At 42.6% G+C, this 26440-nt stretch overlaps 1 protein-coding gene across 1 annotated transcript in view; it reads left to right on the top strand.

The window, feature by feature from the left end:
- SGPL1 (sphingosine-1-phosphate lyase 1) overlaps positions 1-26440 on the top strand; it is a 32269-nt gene that overhangs the window by 5406 nt on the left and 423 nt on the right. Inside the window, exons 3-13 of the mRNA XM_065893924.1 lie at positions 1396-1463; positions 4355-4502; positions 6864-6940; positions 8348-8476; positions 17900-17988; positions 19936-20041; positions 21395-21493; positions 22133-22282; positions 23406-23644; positions 24999-25145; positions 26094-26214. Of these exons, the coding sequence (XP_065749996.1) occupies positions 1396-1463; positions 4355-4502; positions 6864-6940; positions 8348-8476; positions 17900-17988; positions 19936-20041; positions 21395-21493; positions 22133-22282; positions 23406-23644; positions 24999-25145; positions 26094-26214 (1373 nt within the window). The remainder of the gene's footprint in view (positions 1-1395; positions 1464-4354; positions 4503-6863; positions 6941-8347; positions 8477-17899; positions 17989-19935; positions 20042-21394; positions 21494-22132; positions 22283-23405; positions 23645-24998; positions 25146-26093; positions 26215-26440) is intronic.

The following is a 26440-nucleotide window of genomic DNA, read 5'->3' as shown; positions in this document are numbered from 1 at the left end:
GTGTTGACCTCAGTGCTTGGCACTTAGGGATGCAACCTAAGCAAAAACAATTAGTAAAGATGCAAGGCATCATATAATAAATACCCAAAAAAGGTACAGACACATTCTTTGGCTGTTGAAAGCACCTTCTGGCCAAGGAAATTGGATTTCCCAGATCTCCTAGGAAAGCAGTGAAGTTCATTCAGTTCATGCCGTGTATCTTTGCAGAAAGTCTACGTGTAGATTCCTTAGAAACTCACTTGGGTTAACTGAAAATTCCTGTTGTGCGTCTGAAGCAGTGTAGAGGCCTGGGAGTCTAGGACTAGAAAAACAAAGACTTCAGTTAAACCCCCGCCCCATCACTGATCTCATCTGTGGCCTTGAGCAAGTTAATGCTTTGATCCTTAGCTGCCCTTGGATAGTAGGTAGTGCCTTCTTTGCCAACCTCAGAATCTTGTTGTCAGAGTCAGTTGAGATATACTGAAGTGAATTCATTAAAAGGCACGACTGTCTATTTAGATGCCATGTATTTATAACTATTGTAATTGATAGGGTCAGAATTCCATATTTGTCCTGTGTACTGCCCAACAGAATGGAGTCCGATTGGTGTCCGTGATATTTGAAGGCCTTTTTAGGTCCAGAAAATGCTGTTGGGATGTGTGTTGGATGAGAGACTGGAGCATAGATCCTGAAGAAAAGCACGGGTTGGGCATTTGTTTTGAGGGAGGGGAGAGAAATGTTGGGCATCCGGAAACCTTGGGAAGGTAAGGAGCTCTGCAATATACTTGACCCAGCAATTCTCTTTCTGGGAATTTATCCTGTAGGTATACTGTCACGTACACATACGGTGTGTGTTACAAGGTTAGCTATTTCAGCATGGTTTGTGATAGCAAATATTAGAAACAACCTAAGTTTCCATCAGGAAAGGGCAGGTTAAATAAACTAGGGTACATCCATCTAATGGAATACTCTACAGGTATAAAAATGAATGAGGAAGCACAGATCTTTAAGAGAATATTGCTAAGTAGAAGAACAAGGTCTAGTACAGTACTGGAGTATGCTACCTTTTGTGTAAAAGAGACAAATAAGAACATACCTCTATTCTTACTTGTATATGCATAAAGAAATTCTAGAAGGGTATCTAGAAACTAGTAGTAATATTAACCTGGGGGTAGGATGAGGGTCTGGGGGATAGATGAGAGAGTGTGTGTGTTTATTTTTTTATTTTTGAACCATGTAAATGTATTACTTATTCAAAAATTAAAAGGTTTTTTTAAAAAAGGAAAGAAACTACCTTTGCCATCTGAGGGCAGGTGAGATTGCGGAGGACATGTTGAATAGTTCATACATTATGACTGTCAGGTCATATAATATGTGGAAATTTATTTGGATAATAGAACCATTTGTTTCTTTTAGGTTTATGGTCAAGGTTTAAAAAGAGATGTTTTAAGCTTATCCGGAAGATGCCTATTATTGGTCGTAAGGTAAGCAGAATCCTGTAGATTTTCCCTACCGCCTCCTACCCCCATGGTCATCAGACCTCTTTCTGTATAGTCACTGAAACTAGAAGTTCAAGGGGGCTGGGTGAGTTTTGTCCCCCACCTCCAAGAAACATTCGACAATGTCTGGAGACATTTTTGGATATCACAAGAGGAGGTGGGTGCTGGCGGCATCTAGTGGATAGGGGCCAGGGATGCTGCCGAACACCCTCCAGTGCACAGGTCAGCCTCCACAGCAGAGGACTGGCTGACTCAAAATAGCAGAAGTGCCAAGAATGAGAAGGCTGACCCAGCCCTTTCTCCAACGTATCTGACCGAAGGAGAAAGATGCTATTCAGGAGAAATTTGAAATTCGACAACCTGACAGAAGTGACATGAAGCTTTGGAGCAATATTTGGCTGAATTTGGATACTTGTCAGGGATTGAGTGCTTACATGGTTTAGATCAGGGTTGGCAAACATTTCCTGTAAAGGGCTAGGTATGAAGCATTTTAGACGTTGCAGGCCCTGCCATGTCTGCCACAGCTCCTCACCCCTGCCCTTGCAGAGGGAAAGCAGTGATAGTACGATGGGTAGAGGGATGAGCCTGGCTGTGTTCCAGTGAGATTCTCTTTACAAAAACAGGCACAGGCCAAATTCAGCCTGTAGTTTGATTTGGCCTGTAGTTTGCTGATCCCAGGTTTAGAAACTTAGAGCAGAGCCATTCTCTTGCTCTTTGTTCATGTCTGTAGTCTAGTACGTTCCCTTCACTGGATCCTCTCTATCCTTGTCCATGCTCAGGATAAGACAGTCACGTCTGTGCCCTTCCCACAGATTCTTTATCACAGGTGGAAATAAACAGGGCAGGCCCCACTGCAGGCTCTAAGGAACGCACATGATCCTTGATGGCTTCATCTTCCTTGCTTCCCTGCCCTGCCCTTCAACTTTGCTGCAAGCTTTCTTTCACTTTTGGCTTTCAGTTCCTTTTCCCCTTTCCTGGCCAAACCAGAAAAGATGGCCTTTGACCATCTTTTAGCCTTTGACTGAAGTCCATTCAGACCACTGTGCTAAGTCTCCCAGAACTTTGTATTTTCAGGTTCATTTCCTGTGGGGAAGTGGAAGTAATAACTAGGGTGGAGAAGGAGCATGAGGGCTTTTATTTGACCTCTAATCATATTAAGTCCTAAAATTAAATCTACTTTAGTCCTTAGAAAATGAAGGGTAGGGGAGAGGGAAGATAGGATGGACTGATCACAAAGGATAATAGCTTTTCCCCGTATTATTCTCTGTATTTTTTCTGCTTTTATTCATCACACTTTTCTCCTTCAGTTTCAGATTTTGAGACAAATAAATGCTGGGGTTCCAGAACCCATTAAATGTATATGATAACAGAATTGGAAGGTACTTAGAAATTGTATAATCACCTTTCAATTTTTAGATGCAGATTTTGAGGCGCAGAGACAAAAGTTACTTGTTTTGAGTGAGTGTGTGTGTCCCTCTGTCATTCATTGAGCACCTGCTCAGGGTCAGGTACTATTCTGGGTGCTGGGGACACCGTGGTGAACAAGGCCAAGTCCTTCCTCCATAGAATCTATATTTCAGTACTAAGGAAAGACAGAAAATCAGTGAGTAAACAAATACATAAGAGTTTCACTTTGAAATAAATGCTGTGAAGAAATTAAAATGCAGTGGAGGTTCTGAGGCAAGAATTGGGGTGAGGATGTGTTTGCTGTGCTTTCTAACCTGCCTCTCTATCATTTTTGTCTGCTTTATTACAGCAGCAGCATCTATGCATGGAAGCTCAGCTTTCATAGTTCTGGTTACATTTATGCAGCATAATTCTTTATTTACAACTTAAAAAATATCTTCATGTCCATCACATGCCCTGGCATTGCCCAGGAGTGTGGACTCTGCTTCCTGCCAATGTCTGCGTGTTAGACTTTGCAGACATGTTTTAAAGGAGAGGCTTTCCCTGTGGTTTCATTGAGGGCCACGTCTGAGAAGACCCTCTTGGATTCTAATCATCCATGGCACTTTTCATTACCTGACTTTTAGTTTCTGACTGTGATGCTAAAAATAAGCTCAGGAGAACAGGACACACACACACACACACCCCATTCCCGGCCTAAGTTTGTTTTGTTCACTGTGTATCTCTGGCCCACAGTTGTAGTTCAACAAATATTTATTAAGTAAATGAGTGCATGAATGAAAGAAAACGTCTGATGAGGATGGAAACGAAATAACCATGGCTGATAAGTGATGTAGCAGAAAGGACTTCAGCTCCTCCTAGCACTTAAGAGTCAAGCAGTGCAAAGCTGTCAACCTGAGGAGACAGGTGGCAGCCTCCCTGGCTCTTCCCAGCATGTCTTGGGCTTCTGTGTGGGGATTTGTGTAGGGCCTCCAGATGCCTGGTGTGCTCTGGGCATGCCTTGGTGAAGGAGCTCATCCCTTGCTCAAGCACCAGAATCTGTTTTACTGCTGCTTGGCCTGTTTTCTGGCTACTGTTCATGGTTCTACCTTAGTTTCTTTGGTGCACACACTGTAGCTGCTGCCAAGGGTCGAACAAGGTCCAAATATCGCCCTCAGAGAAGTGCTGACTTGGTGAGGTCATCCTGGCAGAGGAAAAGGGTGGGGGTGGAGTAGGGAATTGAGTGTCTCTTTGACCTTCAGAGAGAAAGCTGACTTTTCAAACTTCTAAGAGACTATTGCCCAGGCCAGAAAATAGCTGAATGGTCAAAATGTCACCACACCTTTTTAAGAAAAAATACCATCCTTATTCTGAAGCACTTGTGCAGTGCCCAGTGTTGAGCAGTTGGTTTGGTGTTGTAACTGGTTCTTCTACTCTCCGCGCTGTATTCTTCTAGCTCCCTGTTAACTTTATCTTCCTTATCTTTGGAGATCCAAGATAAGTTGAACAAGACCAAGGAAGATATTAGCAAGAATATGTCATTCCTGAAAGTGGACAAAGATTACGTGAAAGCCCTGCCCTCTCAAGGAATGAGCCCGGCTGCAGTTCTGGAGAAGCTCAAAGAATACAGCTCTATGGGTACGATTCTCAGCAAATATATGCTCCCTGCTTCCTTAATGTGGCTGCTTATTTGGTCATCATCTGATGTTGGCAGAGGTTAAGAAGAGTTCATCTCGGGTGCTTCTATATTCAGGAGGGCCCACTCCCTGTCTCAAAGGCTGAATTTCGTATTTTAAAAACTGTATTTATATAGATTCATCCTTCACCCATAAAGCAAACAAATCTCGGAGATGGTGGAACTTGGTTCCATTTTCTTTTCTAAGCCTGAATAAAATAGACCGATTTGTTTTTTGGAAAGAGAAAGTATCTAATAAAATGAAATACAGATTCATTATAGAAATTGTGAAATCTGTAAAGAGGCACAGAAGAAAATAACAAGTCAGTATAATTTCATCCTCAAAAGAAACACAGATGATATATATGTATCATCTCAGAATGTTAATAGTGTCTTGTGTAATAAGCACACACACGTACATATATGCATGAGCACGTGTGGGAAGGATAAATGAACTAATAAGTAGCTTAATGTTTGAGAGTACAGCCTGGATTCACTCAGCCTGAATTCACATCTGGTTCAGCCACTTAAAATATGGCCTTGGGTTGGTTACTTAACTTCTCTCTGCCTCTGTTTCTGTCTCTCTACAATGAGGATAATAACAATGATACTTATCTGAAAGGATAATTGTAGAGATTAAATGAGATGATGCATGTAAATATATAATACCTGGCTTATAATAAGTGCTCGATAAGTGTTAACTATTATTAACACAAACATGTTTGTTACAAATTGAGATCATATTACAAATACCTTTTAAAAATAGGCTTTTTAGTTTGGCATAATTTTAGATTTATAGAAAATTTGCAAAGATAATAGATTTCCCACATACCCCTTACGCAGCTTCTCCTGATGCTAACATCTAAAATAACCGTGGTACATTTGTCAAAACTAAAAAATTAACATCGGTACAGTGCTATTAACTAAACTACAAATTCTCTTCCTGTTTCACCAGTTTTCCTATAATGTTCTTTCTCCTGTTCTAGGATCTAGTCCAGGATACCATATTACATTTTAAAATTTCTAATTGAAATCTGTTGAATTTTTGACATCAGATGGTACAAAACTCGATACAGTGCAGGATTTATATATGATATAAAGCAAGGATTAGCATTCTCTGAGGCCTGTGTATTAAAGATTTCTATGAGTATGAGGGCTGGTTGGCTGCCCCATATTTCCTTCCCTTCCATTTTTAAGTCACTGTCCATTGCCATACTCTGTAGCCCCAGTAAAAGAACAGGAAATAAAACCATATATCATGCTTTTGAAATGCTGGTGACCTCTGGTCTGAAGACATGCATGGCACAGACCAGTGTCCTCTAAAGAAAGAGGGAAGGTCAAACTGGCCACAAGCTGGCAGATCACGTGACAATGAGGGGTTTGTCGGGATATTCACTACTCAGTCTTCTGCTCTCATTGGAACTGCAGATCTTGGCTTTGTAGAGCCCATGGCAACAGTTTTCAGTTAGGGTGCTTCTGTAATCCTCACTACCCATTTTCAATGGGCACAGCCATGTTGTCCTAAAAGGACCTGAGACACCCACATGAACAGATTTGTTGGTATTGTAGAGTGTCTCTGGGGGGGGAGGGCACCTCAGAAAGTGGAAAGTCGGACCTTACATTCTGGTCAGGAACCTGTCCTCTGAGCCTTCTCGCAGTGATGGCTGTTCCTGATGCTTAGTGCTGCGGCAGAGGTTGCTGGAAGCAGGTGGCTAATTCTGTATGGGTTTCCGGGCTTGTCTGAAGGAGGGGTCCCTGAGGACAGGATGCCAGTGGTTCATCTCTCACCACGGTTTGTCTAGTCAGGGATTCAGTTCCCTGGCTCCAGCTCTGGTGGTAGTTAGTTTACGGAAATTCTGCACCTTCGCCTTACTCTTTTCTGCTAACTCTGCTCATAGCAGTTCCCACACTTCCTTTGACTGGCTAGGAAGGGAGAGAAGAAGGAAGCCACTGCCAAAAAAGGTCAAGCTGAGCCATACAGAGAACAGAAAAGGAGTACAGATAAAGGAAAATTGTTCTGCTGTTAGAAGGCAGTTGGGGATGGTGACATTATTATTGGACTGTCTTTACTGTACCTAGATGCTGTTAATACCTTTTTCACACTGTTGTTGATGGTAATTGTTGACCTTTCATCTTTATTTTGCTGTGATAGCTCTTTATTGGAGTTCTTTTTCTTGATTTTATGTAAGAACACCTTTGGGTTTCCACTCCAACTTTTTTTTTCTTTTGTACACAGAGGAGTTTCTTCCTATTTCTTCTTTATTAGAACCTGTCTTCCCAAAGGCTCGTGCTTACTGATCCAGTGGTCTTCCCTTTCTCTGTAGATGTCTTGTGGCAAGAAGGGAAGGCCTCCGGAGCGGTGTACAGTGGGGAGAAGGAGCTCACTGAACTCCTTGTGAAGGTGAGCGAGTGCCCAGTACTTGCAGGGAGTGTGTGGCCCTGCCACTTTAGATTACTGCATTTTTTTCTCCTTATTTTTGTAATTAAAAAAAATTACTTAATGGAAGTTTATTGTTAAAATAAAACTAAAGAGGTTTAGAAAGTGTCTCTTTACCCAGACATAGGCGAATATGCATAATATTGATCAAAGACATCTTCCATCTGTAACAAAGTAAAATGTTACTTATGTTTCCAGGCTTCACAGACACCCTGTGTAGAAGGCAGATACTAGGGAAGGTAGTCCATCATTTGAGATTATTAATGACAAGGTATATTTTGTTGGATCAGAAGAGACAAGGGATGGAAACTGGGTCATAATCTCCTGTACAACATGAGTCTCAAATCACATGATCTGAGAATGAGCAGTGGTCTCAATTATAATTGAAATAATTCTCACTTTTTGTGGACTTTAAAATTGCCCTTAGCTTCTTCCACTTCTAATCAGATTTATTTTTTAAACCCCACTTTGTCGTATAAAATTGGCATTGGACTGCTGGTCTCTAAGGTCTTTGTGTTTGATTATTGTAACTATGAAACTGTGCATACCTTACTAAATATTATAGGTTTTGCTCAGCTGTATCTTGACAGAATACCCTGACCTTACTTCTACGCTTAAGAATCTTTCAGTGGCTTCCCATTATCTACAGGACAAAAGTCAAGCTGCCCATGCAGCAGAAAATACAAGTCCCTTCGTGAGCCAGCTCCCACCTATTTTTTTCAACCATTCCTGTTATTTTCCCTCATGAATACTAACCACTGCCTTTTCTCTTTACTGAGTACACCTTGCTCCTATGTTGTTTTCCTTTCCCTCCTGTTCTAAGTGATGAATTCCTACTCATGTCTCAAGGTTCCACTGAACAGATAACCTCCAGACCACTCAGGATGTCCGTTATTCCCTCTTTAAGGCCCCTTACCCTCATGTACGTATGCACATCTGGTATCGCACTTCAGATAGTTAAAGTGCTTCGCATGCGTTATCTTACTTACTTACGGCTGGAACCCCATCAGGTAGGTACTATGATTATCCCCTTTAGCATATGAGGAAATTGAGCCTCAGAGAGGTTATCTGACCTAAGAATACACAGCTAGATGTGACAGGTAAAGCTAAGATTTCAAACTGGGGCTGTTTGGTGTTTTAGTCTGTGCTTTTAACCGCATTTATACTTCCTCTCTTACCACATTGTAAAATAATTTTTATGCCTGCCTGTCTCCTCCAGTATATTTTGATCTTCTTTAGATTGGGGAACATATCTTACCATTTTTCCAGTTTCTAGTGTTGTGTCTGATACCTAGAAACGTTTGTTTGTTGCATGATTCTTTTTTTCTATACAATGTAATCGTCTTCACATCTGCTTGCATTTCTCTGCAGGCTTATGGAGATTTTGCATGGAGTAATCCGCTGCATCCAGATATCTTCCCAGGACTACGTAAGATAGAAGCAGAGATTGTGAGGATGGCTTGTTCCCTATTCAATGGGGGACCAGATTCCTGTGGATGTGTAAGTATATGCAGGTGACATCCTATAATCTGATTTTTTTAGCTTAAAATGGAAGAATTTATTCAAAACATTTTATTACACAAGTAATACATGATTATTGTAGGAAGATCGAGATTAACAGCGATTTTTAAAGGTTATGATTTTGTAATTCATGGAGTATCAACATTTTGGTAAATATCTTCTAGATATTTTTTCTCTTCAGTCTTTTATTTTGAAAAACTTTAAACTTACATTAAGTTGTCAGAATAGTTTAAAGAACATCCTAGATTCACTAAATATAAATACTTTGTCATATCTGCTCTCACCTCCTCTTTCTCTCCCTCCCTTTCTTCCACCCACCTACCTACCTACCTACCCACTTATCTATATAATTTTTTCAAACCATCCCATAGTTTTTTGATACACTTGTTTTGCTTGAGCTGGATGTTTATTATTTTGCTATAAATTGAATCTCAGTTGGTTTAGGAATAAAGGAAGAGGGTGTCATTGTATTTAAAGATGCACGTGAGGATTCCTTCTTTCAACTATTCTTCCCAGTAGATGTTTGTTAGTTTTCCTAAACTGTGATTGATAAACTTCTGTTGAGGTTTGGTACCACAAACTGATCTTGCCTTCTCTAGAAAAAAGTAAATTTCAGCTTATCAGGATAGTTAGATTTAACCCAGAGTGCTGTAATGGTAACCTAGGGGTGCTAACCCTATCATACCAAATACTTTTGTAATCATTAGAAAGTCTGCAAATTTAATTTTGAAGGGCCCATCCAAAGACGAGAACATTTTATAGTTACTTTTTTGTTTTTTCCCAATAAGCAGCGTTAGGTTTTACTTTTTTTTTTTTAACATCTTTATTGGGGTATTAATTGCTTTACAGTGGTGTGTTAGTTTCTGCTTTATAACAAAGTGAATCAGTTATACATGTACATATGTTCCCATATCTCTTCCCTCTTGCTTCTCCCTCCCTCCCACCCCTCCAGGCGGTCACAAAGCACCAAGCTGATCTCCCTGTGCTATGCGGCTGCTTCCTACTAGCTGTCTGCCTTACGTTTCGTAGTGTATATATGTCCATGCCTCTCTCTCGCTTTGTCACAGCTCACCCTTCCCCCTCCCCATATCCTCAAGTCCGTTCTCTAGTAGGTTTGTGTCTTTATTCCTGTCTTACCCCTAGGTTCTTCATGACATTTTTTTCTTAAATTCCATATATATGTGTTAGCATACGGTATTTGTCTTTCTCTTTCTGACTTACTTCACTCTGTATGACAGACTCTAGGTCTATCCACCTCATTACAAATAGCTCAATTTTCTTTCTTTTTATGGCTAATATTCCATTGTATATATGTGCTACATCTTCTTTATCCATTCATCCGATGATGGGCACTTAGGTTGTTTCCATCTCCGGGCTATTGTAACTAGAGCTGCAATGAACATTTTGGTACATGACTCTTTTTGAATTATGGTTTTCTCAGGGTATATGCCCAGTAGTGGGATTGCTGGGTCATATGGTAGTTCTATTTGTAGTTTTTTAAGGAACCTCCATACTGTTCTCCATAGTGGCTGTACCAATTCACATTCCCACCAGCAGTGCAAGAGTGTTCCCTTTTCTCCACACCCTCTCCAGCGTTTATTGTTTCTAGATTTTTTTGATCATGGCCATTCTGACTGGTGTGAGATGACATCTCATTGTAGTTTTGATTTGCATTTCTCTAATGATTAATGATGTTGAGCATTCTTTCATGTGTTTGTTGGCAGTCTGTGTATCTTCTTTGGAGAAATGTCTATTTAGGTCTTCTGCCCAGTTTTGGATTGGGTTGTTTGTTTTTTGTTATTGAGCTGCATGAGCTGCTTGTAAATTTTGGAGATTAATCCTTTGTCAGTTGCTTCATTTGCAAATTTTTTCTCCCATTCAGAGGGTTTTCTTTTGGTCTTGTTTATGGTTTCCTTTGCTGTGCAAAAGCTTTGAAGTTTCATTAGGTCCCATTTGTTTATTTTTGTTTTTATTTCCAATTCTCTAGGAGGTGGGTCAAAAAGGATCTTGCTGTGATTTATGTCATAGAGTGTTCTGCCTATGTTTTCCTCTAAGAGTTTGATAGTTTCTGGCCTTACATTTAGGTCTTTAATCCATTTTGAGCTTATTTTTGTGTATGGTATTAGGGAGTGATCTAATCTCATACTTTTACATGTAACTGTCCAGTTTTCCCAGCACCACTTATTGAAGAGGCTGTCCTTTCTCCACTGTACATTCCTGCCTCCTTTATCAAAGATAAGGTGACCATATGTGCGTGGGTTTATCTCTGGGCTTTCTATCCTGTTCCACGGATCTATCTTTCTGTTTTTGTGCTAGTACCATACTGCCTTGATTACTGTAGCTTTGTAGTATCGTCTGAAGTCAGGGAGCCTGATTCCTCCAGCTCCGTTTTTCTTTCTCAAGATTGCTTTGGCTATTTGGGGTCTTTTGTGTTTCCATACAAATTGTGAAATTTTTTGGTCTAGTTCTGTGAAAAATGCCAGTGGTAGTTTGATAGGGATTGCATTGAATCTGTAGATTGCTTTGGGTAGTACAGTCATTTTCACAATGTTGATTCTTCCAATCCAAGAACATGGTATATCTCTCCATTTACTTTTCAGTTGGCACCATGAAAAATCAACATGTTCAGATACTCAGTAGCTAACAAAACTGGTATTCCTGGCATTCACTTTCCCCCCAAAAGTTCCAAAACTGTTAAAAACCAACCATAATCTAGCAGTGGGTTCCCTTATGGCATTTAGATGAATGGGATGATGTAGAGGGGAGATGCCAGTATACTTACAGTACGTGGGTATTCTTCTGTGCCATTAGACTCTTTATGAACTTTTTTCAAGCCTCACTAAATATTTTTTTAAATAATTTCTTCTGAAGATCAGTTGCTCAGTTTACTTTTTTTTTTTTAATGGAGTATAGTTGCTTTACAGTGTTGTGTTAGTTTCTGCTGTACAATGAAGCGGATCAGCTATATGTATACCTATATCCCCTCCCTCTTGGACCTCCCTTCCACCCCCCCACCCCGCCGAATCCCACCCGTCTAGGTCATCACAGAGCACCGAGCTGAGCTCCCTGTGCTATACAGCAGGTTCCCACCAGCCATCTGTTTTACGCGTGGTAGTGTATATATATCAATCCTAACCTCCCAATTCGTCCCACCCTCCCCATCCCCCTCTGTGTCTACATGTCCGTTCTCTACATATGCGTCTCTATTCCTGCCCTGAAAATAGGTTCATCTGTACCATTTTTCTGGATTCCACATATATGCGTTAATATATGATATTTGTTTTTCTCTTTCTGACTTCACTCTGTATGACAGGCTCTGTGAACTTTTAAGAGACCACAGTTTAAACAAGCACAAAACCACTTCGGCCTTATCCGGTGAAGTTGAAGATACCTATATCTTATGACCCTGATATGCCACTACTTGGGATATATTCTAGAAAAACGTACATGTGTGTATCAGGATAGATGTATATTCATAGCAACATTGTTCATGATAGCTAAAAACTGGAAATAATTCAAATGCTTATCAACAGTGGGGTGGATGAATCATAGAATAGTGTGTGTGTGTCAGTCTATTGTAGCTGTCACTCAGAATGATACTCAAATTACTCCATTTTTGGCCAGTGGGAACTTTTTTTTTTTTTTTTTTAAAACATCTTTATTGGGGTATAATTGCTTTACAATGGTGTGTTAGTTTCTGCTTTATAACAAAGTGAATCAGCTATACATATACATATGTTCCCATATGTCTTCCCTCTTGCGTCTCCCTCCCTCCCACTCTCCCCATCCCACCCCTCCAGGCTGTCACAAAGGGGAACTTCTTAATTTTGGCTCCTGGGTCTTTTTGCATGATTCAAGTAGTCTTTGCAAACTTCCTTTCTTTCCTTCTCTTTTTTTGGACAAATTTTTTTTTTTTTTTTTGCGGTACACGGGCCTCTCCTTGCTGTGGCCTCTCCTGCTGCGGAGCACAGGCTCCGGACGTGCAGACCCAGTGGCCATGGCTCACGGGCCCAGCTGCTCCACAGCATGCGGGATCCTCCCAGACCGGGGCACAAACCCGTGTCCCCTGCATCGGCAGGCAGACTCTCAACCACTGCGCCACCAGGGAAGCCCTGGACAAAATATTTTTATTTGATGAGATATTCCAGGTTTACCTTTTACATTTCCTGCTCCAGACCCAGAATCAGCCATTCATTCAAGGAGCCCTAGTTCATTTATAGCCATGTAAAATATTTACATGGTTCCTAAGTCAAATTTATGGAATAAGAGAGTTTTCAAAGTTAACCAGAATAAAACCTGGAGAGACAAATAGAAAGTTAAGAGACATGAACGATAGAGAAAGGCTAACACACCTCTAGTTGGTATTTAAAAGCAGCCAGAAGACATAGATAACCTGTAAAGGTTTAACTTTTAGAATGACTGATATTCTCAATAGCAACAATGGCTGGGGCAGTTGAGGTTAGAAGAAAGATGGGCTATGAGTTGAGAATTGTTGGAGCTGGGTGATACATGCAGGGTTTTTATTAATTCCCCCTTTAGCTGTGTATAATCCACTCTTTAGTTCTTCCATTGTTTTTTAAATTTCATTTACTGTGTTTTTCATTCTTGAGAATTCGGTTTGGTTCTTTTTTTAATTTGCTTGGTTCTTTGTAGTCCCTTTCCTTGTCTTATGCTTTGTTTATTTAAATATATTACACATAATTGTTTTATAGTCTATGTCTGATAATTCCATTATTGATGAGCCTTACCTGTCTGCTTCTGCTGGTTTCACTTATGCTGTCTTGTATCCTTATATTTGTGTTTTTTTGTTTTGTTTTGGTTTTTTCTGTGAGTCACTCATTTTCTTGGAAACTTAACTTTGAGGCCTAGATTGAAGTTAAGTTCTTCCAGAGAAGATTTGTATTTTTGTATTTACTTCTGCCAGTTACTGGGGATTTGCTGTGAAGTGCGGCCACACTGGAACCAATTTAAGTCTGAGTTTCAGCTCACAGTTTTGTACTATGGAAGTAGTCTGAACTCAGACCACAAACTCGAATAAAAGCTGTCTTGGCATACATTCTTGAGAGATCCTTATTTTTCTTTACCCTGAGCATCTGGGTTGAGAAAAGTAATTTTTCTTGCTGTTCTCTTCTGTACCAGCGGGGTTTATTTCTTGTACTGCTAAGAGTGTGGGTGAAGTCTCTGTTTTCAGCCATCACCTCTTAGATTCCTTATCTTGAGCAGGCCCTACATTTATTTCCTGTTTATTTGTCAAAGTGGGAGTTTGAGGTCTAGATCTAGGAGTTGGCAATAATCCTCAGAGTTAAAACCAGCTTTGACATTCACTTATCTTGTAGGATTCTTGATTTTGCTTTGTTTGGGGGTTCAGTGTGTTCCTTTATGTTAACTCAGTGGTGGATGTAAAAATATTTTTTAATGTTTTATCAAGCTTTTTTAGTTGTTCTAGTTAGGAGGGTTGCCCAAGCTATATAATGTATATTGCTGGAAATTGAAGTTCCATGATTGTTTTTTTCCATGTGGGAGACCTTTGTATACTTGAAAGCCTCTTTCCCCCTGAATCTTCTCTTCACCACAGTTTTCCTAGGATTCTCCGCTTTTCTTAGAGAATATGATTTCACAGATTTCCACCTGTGCCCGTCCTTCCTCTCTGTATGCCTTTTGGTTATCTATGACCAGCCAGGTGGACACAGTTCTGCAAATGTAGAGCAGCACTGAGCTTTCAATCTCTTTCTTATCTGGGTTCACTAATTTACCTTAAACCTTTCCTCTAAGTCAGTATTTTTATTCTCAGCAGTGTTCAGTCTGTTTCTTGCCGTTCCTAATGTATTTAGTAATTCTGGAATCATGCTACTTGGTACTTTGGGGTTTTTTCCAGATCTGTGGTCTCACTCTGTTGTTTCAGTGGCCAGTCTTTCAGCTTCTGTTTTCTTGAATTCATGTTCTTATGATGTTGTCCTGCAGTGAGAAACAGGAGGAATTTCCTCCTGAGTTGGCCTTTACTTTGCAGGCTGCCTTTTTTCCTTTTCATATGTTTGCATAGTTACCATGCCATTTCTTTCATCTTGGCTCGTGCTTCAGTGACTGTCTCTAGACGTTCTGTTTGTTCTGATGCATGATGGGTCATTTCTTGTCTGAGAGGCAAGGCTTGGGTGAAGCTTTGTTCCACCTGTATTAGAATATCTAGGCCTCTTCTGAGATTTTGTTAAAAGTTACCTACCAGAGTTCACTCTGCCTAGCTGGAAGAGAATAATACTCTTTGGGCTTTATTTCTTTAGCTCATCCTGTATCCCTGGAGTCTTCACTTTTAAAGAGTCAGTCCTGGTGTTCTCTCTCCCCAGGCTGCTTGTTTCTCCCCAGCCGCTATGTCTGTCACCCACTCATCTGACAATAAAGAAACCGCCTCCATTTGCTTCTCTGAAGATTTGGGGGGTGTTAATGAGAATTCTCAGGGTTTTGCTGACTTACCCGGACAATTTCCATGTCTTGGAGGAGGGATGAAGAACTGGGTTTTACTCTTTGCTGTGCTTTAGAAACTTGTTTCTTTTTCTCATCATCAGTATTTGAAGTTTATTGTGTTAGATTCCCTCTCCTAAGATCTTTGTTTGGTTGTTGTTATTGCAGCGTTTTAATGCTTTTTTCCTTTATTCTTGCACATACTGGGGGAGAGAAAGTCTGTGAAGTAGTTTCAGTCTTCCATCTTAATCCAGAAATCCAACTCTGGGGGGGGGGTGGTTTTTGCATTGCTACAGTTAAACCATGCCTCTCCCATTAGGACCCTTTTTAGTGCTGTGTCAGGGGTCAGGAGAAGGAAAGACAGAGTCTAAGATCCCCAGTCTCTTCTGATACTTAGACTTTTATAAGAGAACTAATTACCTCTGGGATTATGTGAGTTTCTCTGTTCCTCTCTTTTGTCTGTCTCTGTCTTTCTGTCTCTCTTGATGAGCCATCTCTGGTGAAGACAGTTCAGAGTTCAGAGGTGGGAAACAAGAAGACACGGCCAACTGGCTGGGCAGTCTTTAGCCTGTTTCCAACTAAGGTATTAAGCTCTTCTCATTCTTTCTTCTTCAACCTTAAACTGTCCTTTTATTAGCTTCATTTGCCCCAGTTCGAATGGGTGAGAGGTGACTTTATATACTGAAGGAAATTGTTGCCATGGGAAACAGCTTTGGCTTGTGCAAATGTATCTAAAAGAGTATCTAAAAGAAAAATTTCCAAATAGGACCTGTTCTCTTGTTGCTGATTTAGATGTCATATATTAGAGTGAGAGGTTTTAAAAATGTTGAAAGATGTTGACTAACGTAATAAGTAGTTATTGAGGCCTCTGTCTTCTTACTTCAGAATTAGATTTCCATTTTTGGAGGGGTAGTGCCAGGGGTAGAGGGAAATGGGAGAGTAGCAGCATATCTGAACACAGAATTTAGGGATCAGAAATAAAAATTGGAAGTAAAATTTAGGTGTTCCTGCTTTTACAGTCCAAAGTACACTGGTGTTTGCCTAACAGATAATGATGTTGATTGGATGAATTATTGGACTGAAAATAGGACATGTGAAGTGAGTGAGTGACTAGGGGTTTGGAAATATTTCTGCTTAGGTCATTACTGGACCTTAGTGAGAGATGAGTGTGCTGAGGACTTGATCCTTTCTCGACTTCCTTCACAACTGGCTTGGCTCCTCATGTGATGTCCTAAGGTTTTATGCTGGACCACAGGACATGCCGCGATTTGCAGCGCTGACCTCACCTGTAAGCAGAGACATGCAGAGACCTACAAACAAGTGTCCCGTGCCTGAGTTCAGTGGCTTACTGTGTGGATGACGGTCACGTTTCCTGAAGGCTTCCTCAGTTACAAAATGACTGACTCTTCTCAGCTAATTCCTGACTACTGGGATTTTTAATTTTTATTTTTGGTTTCTTTGGGTCTTTGTTGCTGTGCGCGGGCTTTCTCTAGCTGTGGCGAGCGGGGGCTACTCTTTGTTGGGGTGCGCAGGCTTGTCGTTGCAGTGACTTCTCTTGTTGCGGGCTCTAGACACGTGGGCTTCAGTAGTTGTGGCTCACGGGCTCTAGAGCGCAGGCTCAGTAGTTGTGGCGCACAGGCTTAGCTGCTCTGCAGCACGTGGGATCTTCCCGGAGCAGGGCTCGAACCCATGTCTCCTGCACTGGCATGTGGGCTCTTAACCACTGCCACCAGGGAAGTCCCTCCACTGGGATTTTGTATCCTGTGGTATTTTTGTCTTATATGTGGATATTACTTTAGGAAATTTCAGTCATCGCCTGCTCTCATTTCATCTCATGTTAAGTTACACTAAATATGAAAATATAGAAAGTTTTACTTTTTATCAAAAGATGGATGACACTGGATGAATCACTTAGTCTCTCAGTTTTGGGGCTCAGTTTTCTTACCTGTAAAATGGAAAAGCTTTCTAAGATTATATGAATCTTTGGAGATGATAAATCTAAGGAAATATCCACCTAGCTCAGTGCTATGGCTTTTTTTTTTCCCTGTTTGTTTTGAAATTATTTCATTCTTAGATGTTATCAAAGGATAGCCAGATGGATATGACATACCTGTATTGGTCATGGTTTACTGAGAGTCAAATCAGGCATTAAGAAATGTTAATGGAGGATCTGGTAGGTGCCAGCTACTAGCTAGGTGCCAGGAATATTGTCATGAACAGAACGGTCCCCACCTTCATGAGTTTTGTAGTCCAGTGAGGAAGACAAGATGAATGAAATGACCTCTGAGTATTTTTGTATCAAATCTGGTAAAGAAATTCGCCTGTATCAGAGGTGCTAGGCCTAGTAGCTTCAGGAGAACATTTTTCTTCACTTTAAAAACATTAGGATTTTTTTTTTTTAATTTCAGAGAAGTTAACAAACTTCTAAGTAGAGGCTTCTGCTTTTTTCTGTGTTTCAAACTTGTCAAAACGACAAGTTTACTTTGGAATATCTGAGTGTCTCTTCTTGGTCTTCTGGTGTATTGCATAGCTGACTAGAGTTGTAACTTCACAGTCTCACATTCTTCAATGGGCATTAAAATTTTAAATGAAAGTCAGTAATCCTGATGCTTTTGGATGAGGTACAATGCCCTATGCTATCTGCAGCTGGACGAACAACAGAAATGTAGGCGGATTGTGCACAGATGGGATCTGGGCAGAGGTACATTTGTTCATACAGTGTGGAGCTTCTCATCACTTAGTAGTTTTTATTCTTCTCCTGAACCAAGATCGGGCTTAGCCAATAAAGCCACGTTTTCCTTCTTGTGGACAGAAGCATGTGCTCTGCAGCATGCATCCAAGAGCTCACCTGTCTGTGCATCAGACACCCTCAACATCAAGGCAGGAAGTGCGCGCTGATAGCCGTCCCTAACTGCCTTCCACAGATGGCCTCTCTTTTTTTTATTACAGGTCACCTCCGGGGGGACAGAAAGTATTCTGATGGCCTGTAAAGCTTATCGGGAACTGGCCTTCGAGAATGGGATCAAAGCTCCAGAAATGTATGTACAGTTCCCTTGGTATCCATGGAGGATTGGTTCTAGGACCCCCATGGATACCAAATCCTCGATACTCAGGTCCCTTATATAGAGTGGTATAGTATTTGCATATGGCCTATACATATCCTCCATATAGTGGTTTGTGTTTTTTTTTTTAATTTATTTATTTTTGGCTGCATTGGGTCTTCGTTGCTGCACGCAGGCTTTCTCTAGCTGCGGTGAGCCAGGGGCTACTCTTCATTGCGGTGCATGGGCTTCTCATTGTGGTGGCTTCTCTTGTTGCAGAGCACGGGCTCTAGCGCGCAGGCTCGGTAGTTGTGGCGCACAGGCTTAGTTGCTCTGCGGCATGTGGGATCTTCCTGGACCAGGGCTCAAACCTGTGTCCCCTGCATTGGCAGGCGCATTCTTAACCACTGTGCCACCAGGGAAGCCCCTCCATATGGTTTTAAATCATCTCTAGATTACTTAGAATACTTAATGTGTAAATGCTATGTAAACAGTTGCTGGTATGCAGCAAATACAAGTTTTGCTTTTTGGAACTCATTTCCCCCTGAATATTTTCCTTCCTTGGGTGGCTGAACTCATGGATACGGAGGGCTTGACTGTATGTGTGGCTGGGTTTTTTCCCCTGTTAGGTTTGTCTGTGTGGAATACTGCTGTGTGAAACAGCCTGATAATCTGTTTTCTGATTCTTGTCTTCCTCTGGTAATTCCAGTCCTCTTCTCTCCCGTCCTGTGCCCCTGACCATTATCCTTCACATTCAGCAAAATCCTAAGTGGATCTGCTAGTTAATATTGAAGGTCATTCCCTTTCCCAACCACCCAGATTTATACCTGGTGTATATTGATCCTTTTTCTAAAAGTTGACAGAGTTATAGGACTACATCTTTGAATTCTGTGATGCTATAAGTTTATCTCGTGCCTAAGGAAAGCTCTCTACTTATCTCAGTTCAGTGAAAGTTACTTAAGTATAATAGGCTGCTTCGGGGTGCTCCCTAAGAAAATTTCAGCCTGACAGCTGTGTTCTGGGAGGAAAGTTTTAAAAAATCTTCTTGAGATGTACCTGTATTGCCACCCCATGGACATAATTTTGATACTTGGTTGCATTTTTTTTTTCTTTAGGTTCCCTCCTTGTACGATGTGTTTATACCACATCTTTTGGGTTAATTTTTTTCCACAAGTGTCAAGTGACTAAGAGTTTTGTTGTACATGATCTCATGCTGTGATTCATACCTAGCCTAAGAGTAAGTTAGGCTGCCATCTCTCTTCATGCACGAATCTTTGATGCTTGGTACTTATTCAGTGATAGCGATTTTTCTGCCTTAAAGGGAACAGATTAATTGTAAGAGAGGAGTAAATGAGGGAAGTCTGAAAGCAAATGACTTGGTTTCCTTTTTCAATACTGTTTGAAATGCTGCTCCCAAATATGAAGGAAAAATGGGGATTGTCGTTTTTCATAGGATCATGGTCTTCCAGAGATGGAGAAGAGCACTGATCTGATGCTTGACTGCTGCTTTAGCATCCCTGCCGAGCAATCTTATGTTTTGTGCTTGAACATGTGTTGTGTCAGGAAGCTTGCTCCTCACTGAGGTACCCGTCTTTGGGTAGGCAACCCCTAGAGGGTTCGACCGCATGTTGATCTGAGCCAGATTCCCCGTCAGCCCTGACTGATGCTTGGGATCCCTCCATGTGGCATTATTTCCAAGTTCTTCCTGCTACCAAAATGGTTTGGTAGCAGGAAGAAGCAGGGAGAAGGTTTCTCTAGAAAATCAGGTGACCTCTTTTTGTCTGTGTTTAAAAAGAAAAATAAAACAATATAAACAGTTTTAAAAACTGGACTAAAAATAATCAGAAGTTGCTTCCTGGTGATTTAGATTAGCTGCTAACCATGTTATCTCTTGAACCCTGTTTTGATTTGAATTTCACTGTTTTCTTCTTCCCTGTCCTTTAGTGTAGCCCCCCAGAGTGCCCATGCTGCATTTGACAAAGCAGCCAACTATTTTGGGATGAAGATTAAACGGGTTCCACTGAACAAAGTGATGGAGGTGGATGTTCGGGTGAGTTCCTCTGAAGGGCTGTTGTCTGTCTTGGGCTGCAAGAAGCAGGAAGTGCTTTTTCCAGTGTCACACACAGATAGGCTCAAAATGCCTTTGACTGTAGTAGCCAGAGTTGCAAAAACTGCCACTGGCAGTGGTGAGTCACTGCAGCTTCAGTCTTTTCATGAACTCGAATAGGAAGATGAGACAAACCTGAGACTTTAAGGTTTTGTTTCAGCACCATCACTCTCTTCTGTCTGTAAAATGAGCCAGGACTAACTTGCCCTAAGACTCTCACTGTCGTTTTCGATTGGCCTGAATTAGTACCATTGCCATTATAATAGTAATTTTTTTTTCAGAAGTAAACTGTACAATTTATTAGCACTAGCATTATTCCCCCCACCTTAATTGAGGTATTAACTAATTGACAAGTAAAAAATTGTGTATAGGGTATACAACTTGGTGTTTTGATCCATGCGTACATTGTGAAATCATCACCACAGTCAAGCTATTTAACATCTCCATCACCTCACATAGTTCCATTTTCTTTCTTCACGGTTAGAATACGTAAGACCACCCTGCAGATCTCTCAGCAGATTTCAGCTATACGGTGCAGTGTTGCTTAGCATAGTCACGTGGCTCTACATTAGAGCTCCAGAACTTACTCATCTTGCCTAACTGGAACTTGGTACCCCTTGACCAACATCTCCCTGTTGCCCTCATCCTCCAGCTCCTGGCAAGCACAGTTCTACTCTTTGCATCTATGAGTTTGTTTTAGATTCCTCATATAAGTGAGATCGTGCAGTATTTGTCCTTCTGTGTCTGGCTTATTTAACTTAGCATAATGTCGTCCAAGTTCATCCACATTGTCGCAAATGGCAGGATATTTTAAGCCAGAGTAATATTCCTTTAGTAATTACTTTTATGCCTTGCATTTACACAGAAGAACTCTGTAGTTTTCAGTGTTATCAGAATCGCATTTGAGCCTCATGACAACCTGGGGAGGTCGTAGAAGCTGTTAGTGTTATTGCAGCCGCGGAAACACACTGGCTGGTTACGTAGTTTCCTCAAGGCTTCACTGCTAATAGGTGGGGCAAGGACTCACATTTGGCTCTTTTGCCTCTTAGCCGAATATTCTTTTTTACCCTCACGGTGATTCTGCTGTTTTTGTACTGTGCTCTCAGACTGTTCCCCCCAAATGTTTGTATCCGGCCAGCACGGCAGGGCGGTGGTGTTCTTCCAGGTTGGAGAGGTGAAGCAGGGGTGCTAGTGGAACTGGAACTCGAGGCTAGTAGCCTAGATGGCTCCTGGCGGCAGAAAAGAGGAGGAATTGTGATGTGGCTTCTCACTTTCCTTTCAACTTTAAACCCCTAGGCCATGCGAAGAGCCATCTCCAGGAACACTGCCATGCTCGTCTGTTCTGCCCCCCAGTTTCCTCACGGTGTGATAGATCCTGTCCCTGATGTGGCCAAGGTATGTGTGAGAATGGACTACTAGGCAGGCAGACTGAGATTTTAAAGTAGAATCTAATGGTGCAGTACTTGGCAAAAAGAAGCTCTTCTGAGTTCAGATTCTAGCCCAGTGGTGATGAACAGCTCTCATCCGCCCTGTGATACACTGCACAGCCCTGCCGAAGCCTCTGAAAGTGACTAGCTTCTGCTATGGGGGAGGGATAACACGAGGAGGAAGCCTTTGTTTAAACTGGACATTCTGAAGCAGTACTGACGTTTTGATTCAGATCAGGAAATAATCTGCATTTAGGGCATGCCTGCCAGAGCTCACCATGCTGCCCCAGAGCATCCCTCCCTCCTTCCCCGCCCCCAGCCTAAATCAGAGTGCTTCTCATTTCTTGCTGGATTTTGCAGGTGAGTTTGAGGCCCCACGTATTTAAATATAAAATAGAAACCACATTCAGATGAATTATTTTGAAGGCTAACTACATTTGAAAGACAAGCTTTATTAAAAAATGTCAAAAACAGCCAGGTTTTTAAAACATGGAAGACAGTACATAATGCCTTGGGCCTGTATCCCACCATTCCACCCATGTCTTGCAAAGTTTTCGTTGTAGAGCTATAACTGATATTGTCTATGGTCTTTGGTTTATGGAACTAGCTGGCTGTCAAATACAAAATACCTCTTCACGTGGACGCTTGTCTGGGGGGCTTCCTCATCGTCTTTATGGAGAAAGCCGGATACCCACTGGAGCACCCATTTGATTTCCGGGTGAAAGGTGTGACCAGCATTTCAGTTGATACTCATAAGGTGAGTGAGGGAAGAGACCACATGTTAATCAAAGTAGACAGTTGATTATTTTGACTACTACCAGTAAAAAAATTGGTTAAAGCATTAGTTTCCCCCATTAATATAAAATTAAATCTGGCTCTTTGCTCACACCAAGGCAGCTGATTCGTATGACAAGGTACAATGCTAGAGGTGACCAGCAGTAGTGAAAAGGAAGCTATTATCTTTACGTCACAGCTAAGAGAGTTTCTGTATCCAGTGACTGTATGTAACTGCGACATGCTAGTGTAGTGGCCCTTACACAAAGGTTCCCTGAAGCCTTGAGATCCTTGGGGGTGGGGGGAGGAGGTGAGGTTGATAACCGGAGTTCCTAAGAGGAGGTACGCTGACGCTGCAGCCCCCAAGCTCCTGGGGCTCCTGTACCTGCGTGACTGGAGTTTATCACTGGAAGAGCCCTTCTGAAAAAGGGATGAACTTATGTGCTCAGGAATGTTTGGCTTGTCATGTTTGAAATGTCCATGCCTGCTACCCCTGGTGGACTGAGGCAAAGTGCCCTCTTTCTTACTGTCTATCCTTGTGTGGCTCAGGGGGTAACATCAGTCACGTGTTAGCTTCAGTGAGCTAATTAGGAGGGCACACTCGTGAAGTACGTAGTTCATTTTACAGCTGGATGAAGTAGCTTCTAGATTTTGAGCACCATGGTGTTAAGAAGGAAGCATGATACTCAGCCAGAAAGGATGGAAAGGGGGTCAGAGCGTGATTTTAGTTGCTACAAGTGACCTCAATTCCACCTGTCCTGGCTTCCAGTGGAAATTTATCTTTGCTTCCATCCTGACATACCTTCCTGGGGTACTGTCTTAAATAAGAATAAGGAAAACTCTATGCTGCGTGAGAGATAGGAAGCAAACCGATTAACTAGACAAGACGTTGCTTTTCCTGGGCCTCAGATTCCTCATTCCTAAAACAGAGAATTTAAACCCCATGAACCGCCCTGAAGTTTCTTATACTTTTTAATAAGTTGGAAATCTTAATGTGAGTGGGAACAGAGGGAAACCGACAGACAGGGGGAATCTGCATGAAGAGAGCTCTGGGGCAGGTCTGCCGCGTGGAACTGTACACTCACCTGTCTGCTTCTGCCCCTCAGTATGGCTACGCTCCCAAGGGCTCTTCAGTGGTGTTATACTCTGACAAGAAGTACAGGCACCATCAGTTCTTCGTTGACACAGATTGGCAGGGCGGCATCTACGCTTCCCCAACCATTGCAGGCTCACGGCCTGGTGGCATCAGTGCAGCCTGTTGGGCCGCCCTGATGTACTTCGGTGAGAGCGGCTACGTTGAAGCTACCAAGCAGATCATCAAAACCACTCGCTTCCTCAAGTCAGAGTATGTCTGGAAGGTTGGGGGGCTCTGCCGTGTCACTTGCTTTGTCTGCTGTAGGCTCAAGGCAGCTGCTAGGCCCAGTGCCGTGGCTGCAGCCCGTCTGCAGGCCCGGAGTGTGGTGTTGGCCTGGGGGGGTCAGCTCCCTTGCGTGCTGGGACTTGGAGGCCGCACCCGGGCTTCATCCGTGGGCCGTGTTGTCTCCCTGACAACTGGCAGCTCTTGCCAGGTGCTGGTGTACAGCTTAACGGTTAAGACAGCGCTTCTCAGAACGTGAGGTTGAACCCTCATCAGTCACACGGAGGGCTTGTTAAGATGCAGATTGCCGGGGCCCACTCCTAGGATTCTGACGCAGTAGGTCTGGAACGGGAGTCTGAAGATTGGCATTTCGGAAAGTTCCCAGTGGACACTAATGCTGCTGGTCTGCGTCACACTTGGAGGGTCGCTGGAGTAAGAGAAGAACTGGAGAGGGGGAGGGCGGAAGGGGTGGTGAAATCTGGGGTGAAGGCTAGAACCAGCTTGTGTGCTTTGTCTAACACACCTCTTCGTGTGTCACCTGCCTGGCTCTCCGTGTGTCACCAGGATTGGGGAGGCCTCTTCACGCTCTTGAGGGTGAATGAAAGCAGCCAGTAGGCACAGCTCACTTGAAAAAGGCCTGCATATGGTCCTGATACACCATCTGCTGAGAAGTGCTGTACCATTTCTTGCTTTAGGGATTACGTGGATGACTTTTTATTTTTATTTTTTAATTTTGTTGCTGCACGCGGGCTTTCTTTAGTTGCGGCGAGCGGAGGCTACTCTTGGTTGTGGTGCATGGGCTTCTCATTGCAGTGGCTTGTCTTGTTGTGGAGCATGGGCTCTAGGTGTGCAGGCTTCAGGAGTTGTGGCTCGTGGGCTCTAGAGCGCAGGCTCAGTAGTTGTGGCGCACGGGCTTAGCTGCTTTGCAGCATGTGGGATCTTCCCGGACCAGGGCTTGAACTCGTGTCCCCTGCGTTGGCAGGCGGATTCTTAACCACTGAACCACCAGGGAAGCCCTACATGGATGACTTTTTTAAAGAGAGATGGATTATTTTTCCAGGATTTACAAAAAAGTACAGTGTTTATCCCTCAGATACCCCTGAGGGGCATATTATAATTTGGGGGTTGGGCAGACAGGTTAAGAGCCAACAGTCTTGATTCATTGGATCTAGTGGGGTTTGAGCCTTAAAAATATTTTTAATATTTAGGAACCACTGATCTCAGTCTAGCCACCTTATGAGAAAACTTAAGCCCCCAAAGGTTAGATTTGTTACAAGGGAGACATGAGATGACCAGAAGAATGTACGTGCCTGAATTTCCTTTCTGTTCCTTTTGTTTTAAGACTGGAAAATATCAAAGGCATCTTTGTTTTTGGGAATCCTCAATTGTCAGTCATTGCTCTGGGCTCCCATGATTTTGACATCTATCGACTATTCAACCTGATGAATGCCAAGGGCTGGAGCTTGAACCAGTTGCAGTTCCCACCCAGGTGAGCTTGAAGACTTTCCTTTGCTCCATGACTGCTGAAGGACTTGGACAGCAAGATGACCTGAAGTACAGAGAGTGACTGCTAGAGCCCAGCACTTTAGTGGCACCTGTAGTATCTCAGGATGTCTGTCTTGCTATTTGGAGTTATTCGATATCAAGAACAAGACTGTTAGCTTTAAAGTCTGGCAAATTAGGTGGCAGCCTTGAGACAAGTGGTCGGTCATGAGATCGTCTCCCACCGCCCCACACACACTTGCTCTCTCTCTGGGCTCTGTTCTGGCCCATCCGCAGGTGCTCTCATGACCTGAGTAACAGAGGGCCTCTAATCCAGGGCCTGCAGTCATTCAGGCCTGCTGCTGTCGCCTTCCATAGGCATTTCTAACCTAATCTTCCAGGATGCCTTTAAATAAACACTCTGCTTCAACAGAGTAGGTCTCTTAGTGTCCTCCGCACCCCTGCCGATCCTGTCATGTGTCGTGCCACTGCCAGTCCCATCTGGATTCCGTTTTCTCCTCTTCACAATCCCACTGTACCCCAGTCTCCCTACAGGAGCAGTCAGTTTCTTCTCTGCCCTGAAGACCTTCGAGACCCCAGCCATATGGCCCTAGCCCCATGAGGGTTTACCACCTAAGATAAAAGCATCCTGTGGGTTGTCACATGCTTGAAGGAACAGCAGTGGACAGTTTCTGAGGGGAGGGGGAGGACAGAACAGCCAGCTGTATTCATCTTGTCAGGGTGGTTCCCGGTCACGCTGAGGGCATGAAGCCCTCTTGACAGCCCGTGTATCTGAGAGCCCTGATGCCCACGGCTGGGAGCACTTTGGCTACACTTGTCACGAGCACCATGAAGAAGCAGTCAATCAATTCCTGTGTTGGGGGCTGCCTGATTTCAGAACTTTTTCCCCCTCTTATTCCAGGATTCATCTCACTTTGTCTTTCTTCTCCCATAGCATTCATTTCTGCATCACACTGGTACACACCCGTAAGCGAGTAGCGATACAGTTCCTAAAGGACATCCGGGAATCCGTCACTCAAATCATGAAGAATCCGAAAGCAAAGACCACAGGAATGGTAGGGACACGTGGGGTTTTTTCTTCCTGTGGAAGTTCAGGTGGTGTTGGTGGGCTTGAAAGAATCAGATGATCTCCAGTCTGTTCCTGCCTCTGTCCCTTATCCACAAACCTCTTTCCTTATTAGTCAGAACTGATGATCTCTGCTCACCCATTCCCAGGGTTTGTTTTAGTCTCAAACGAGGTATGCTAGATATAATAAGCACCTTGTAAATTTGAAAGTGCTG

Source organism: Phocoena phocoena, chromosome 16 (genome assembly GCF_963924675.1).
Source record: "Phocoena phocoena chromosome 16, mPhoPho1.1, whole genome shotgun sequence".
Classification (NCBI taxonomy): Eukaryota; Metazoa; Chordata; class Mammalia; order Artiodactyla; family Phocoenidae; genus Phocoena; species Phocoena phocoena.
This window is presented reverse-complemented; position numbering and strand designations above follow the sequence as displayed.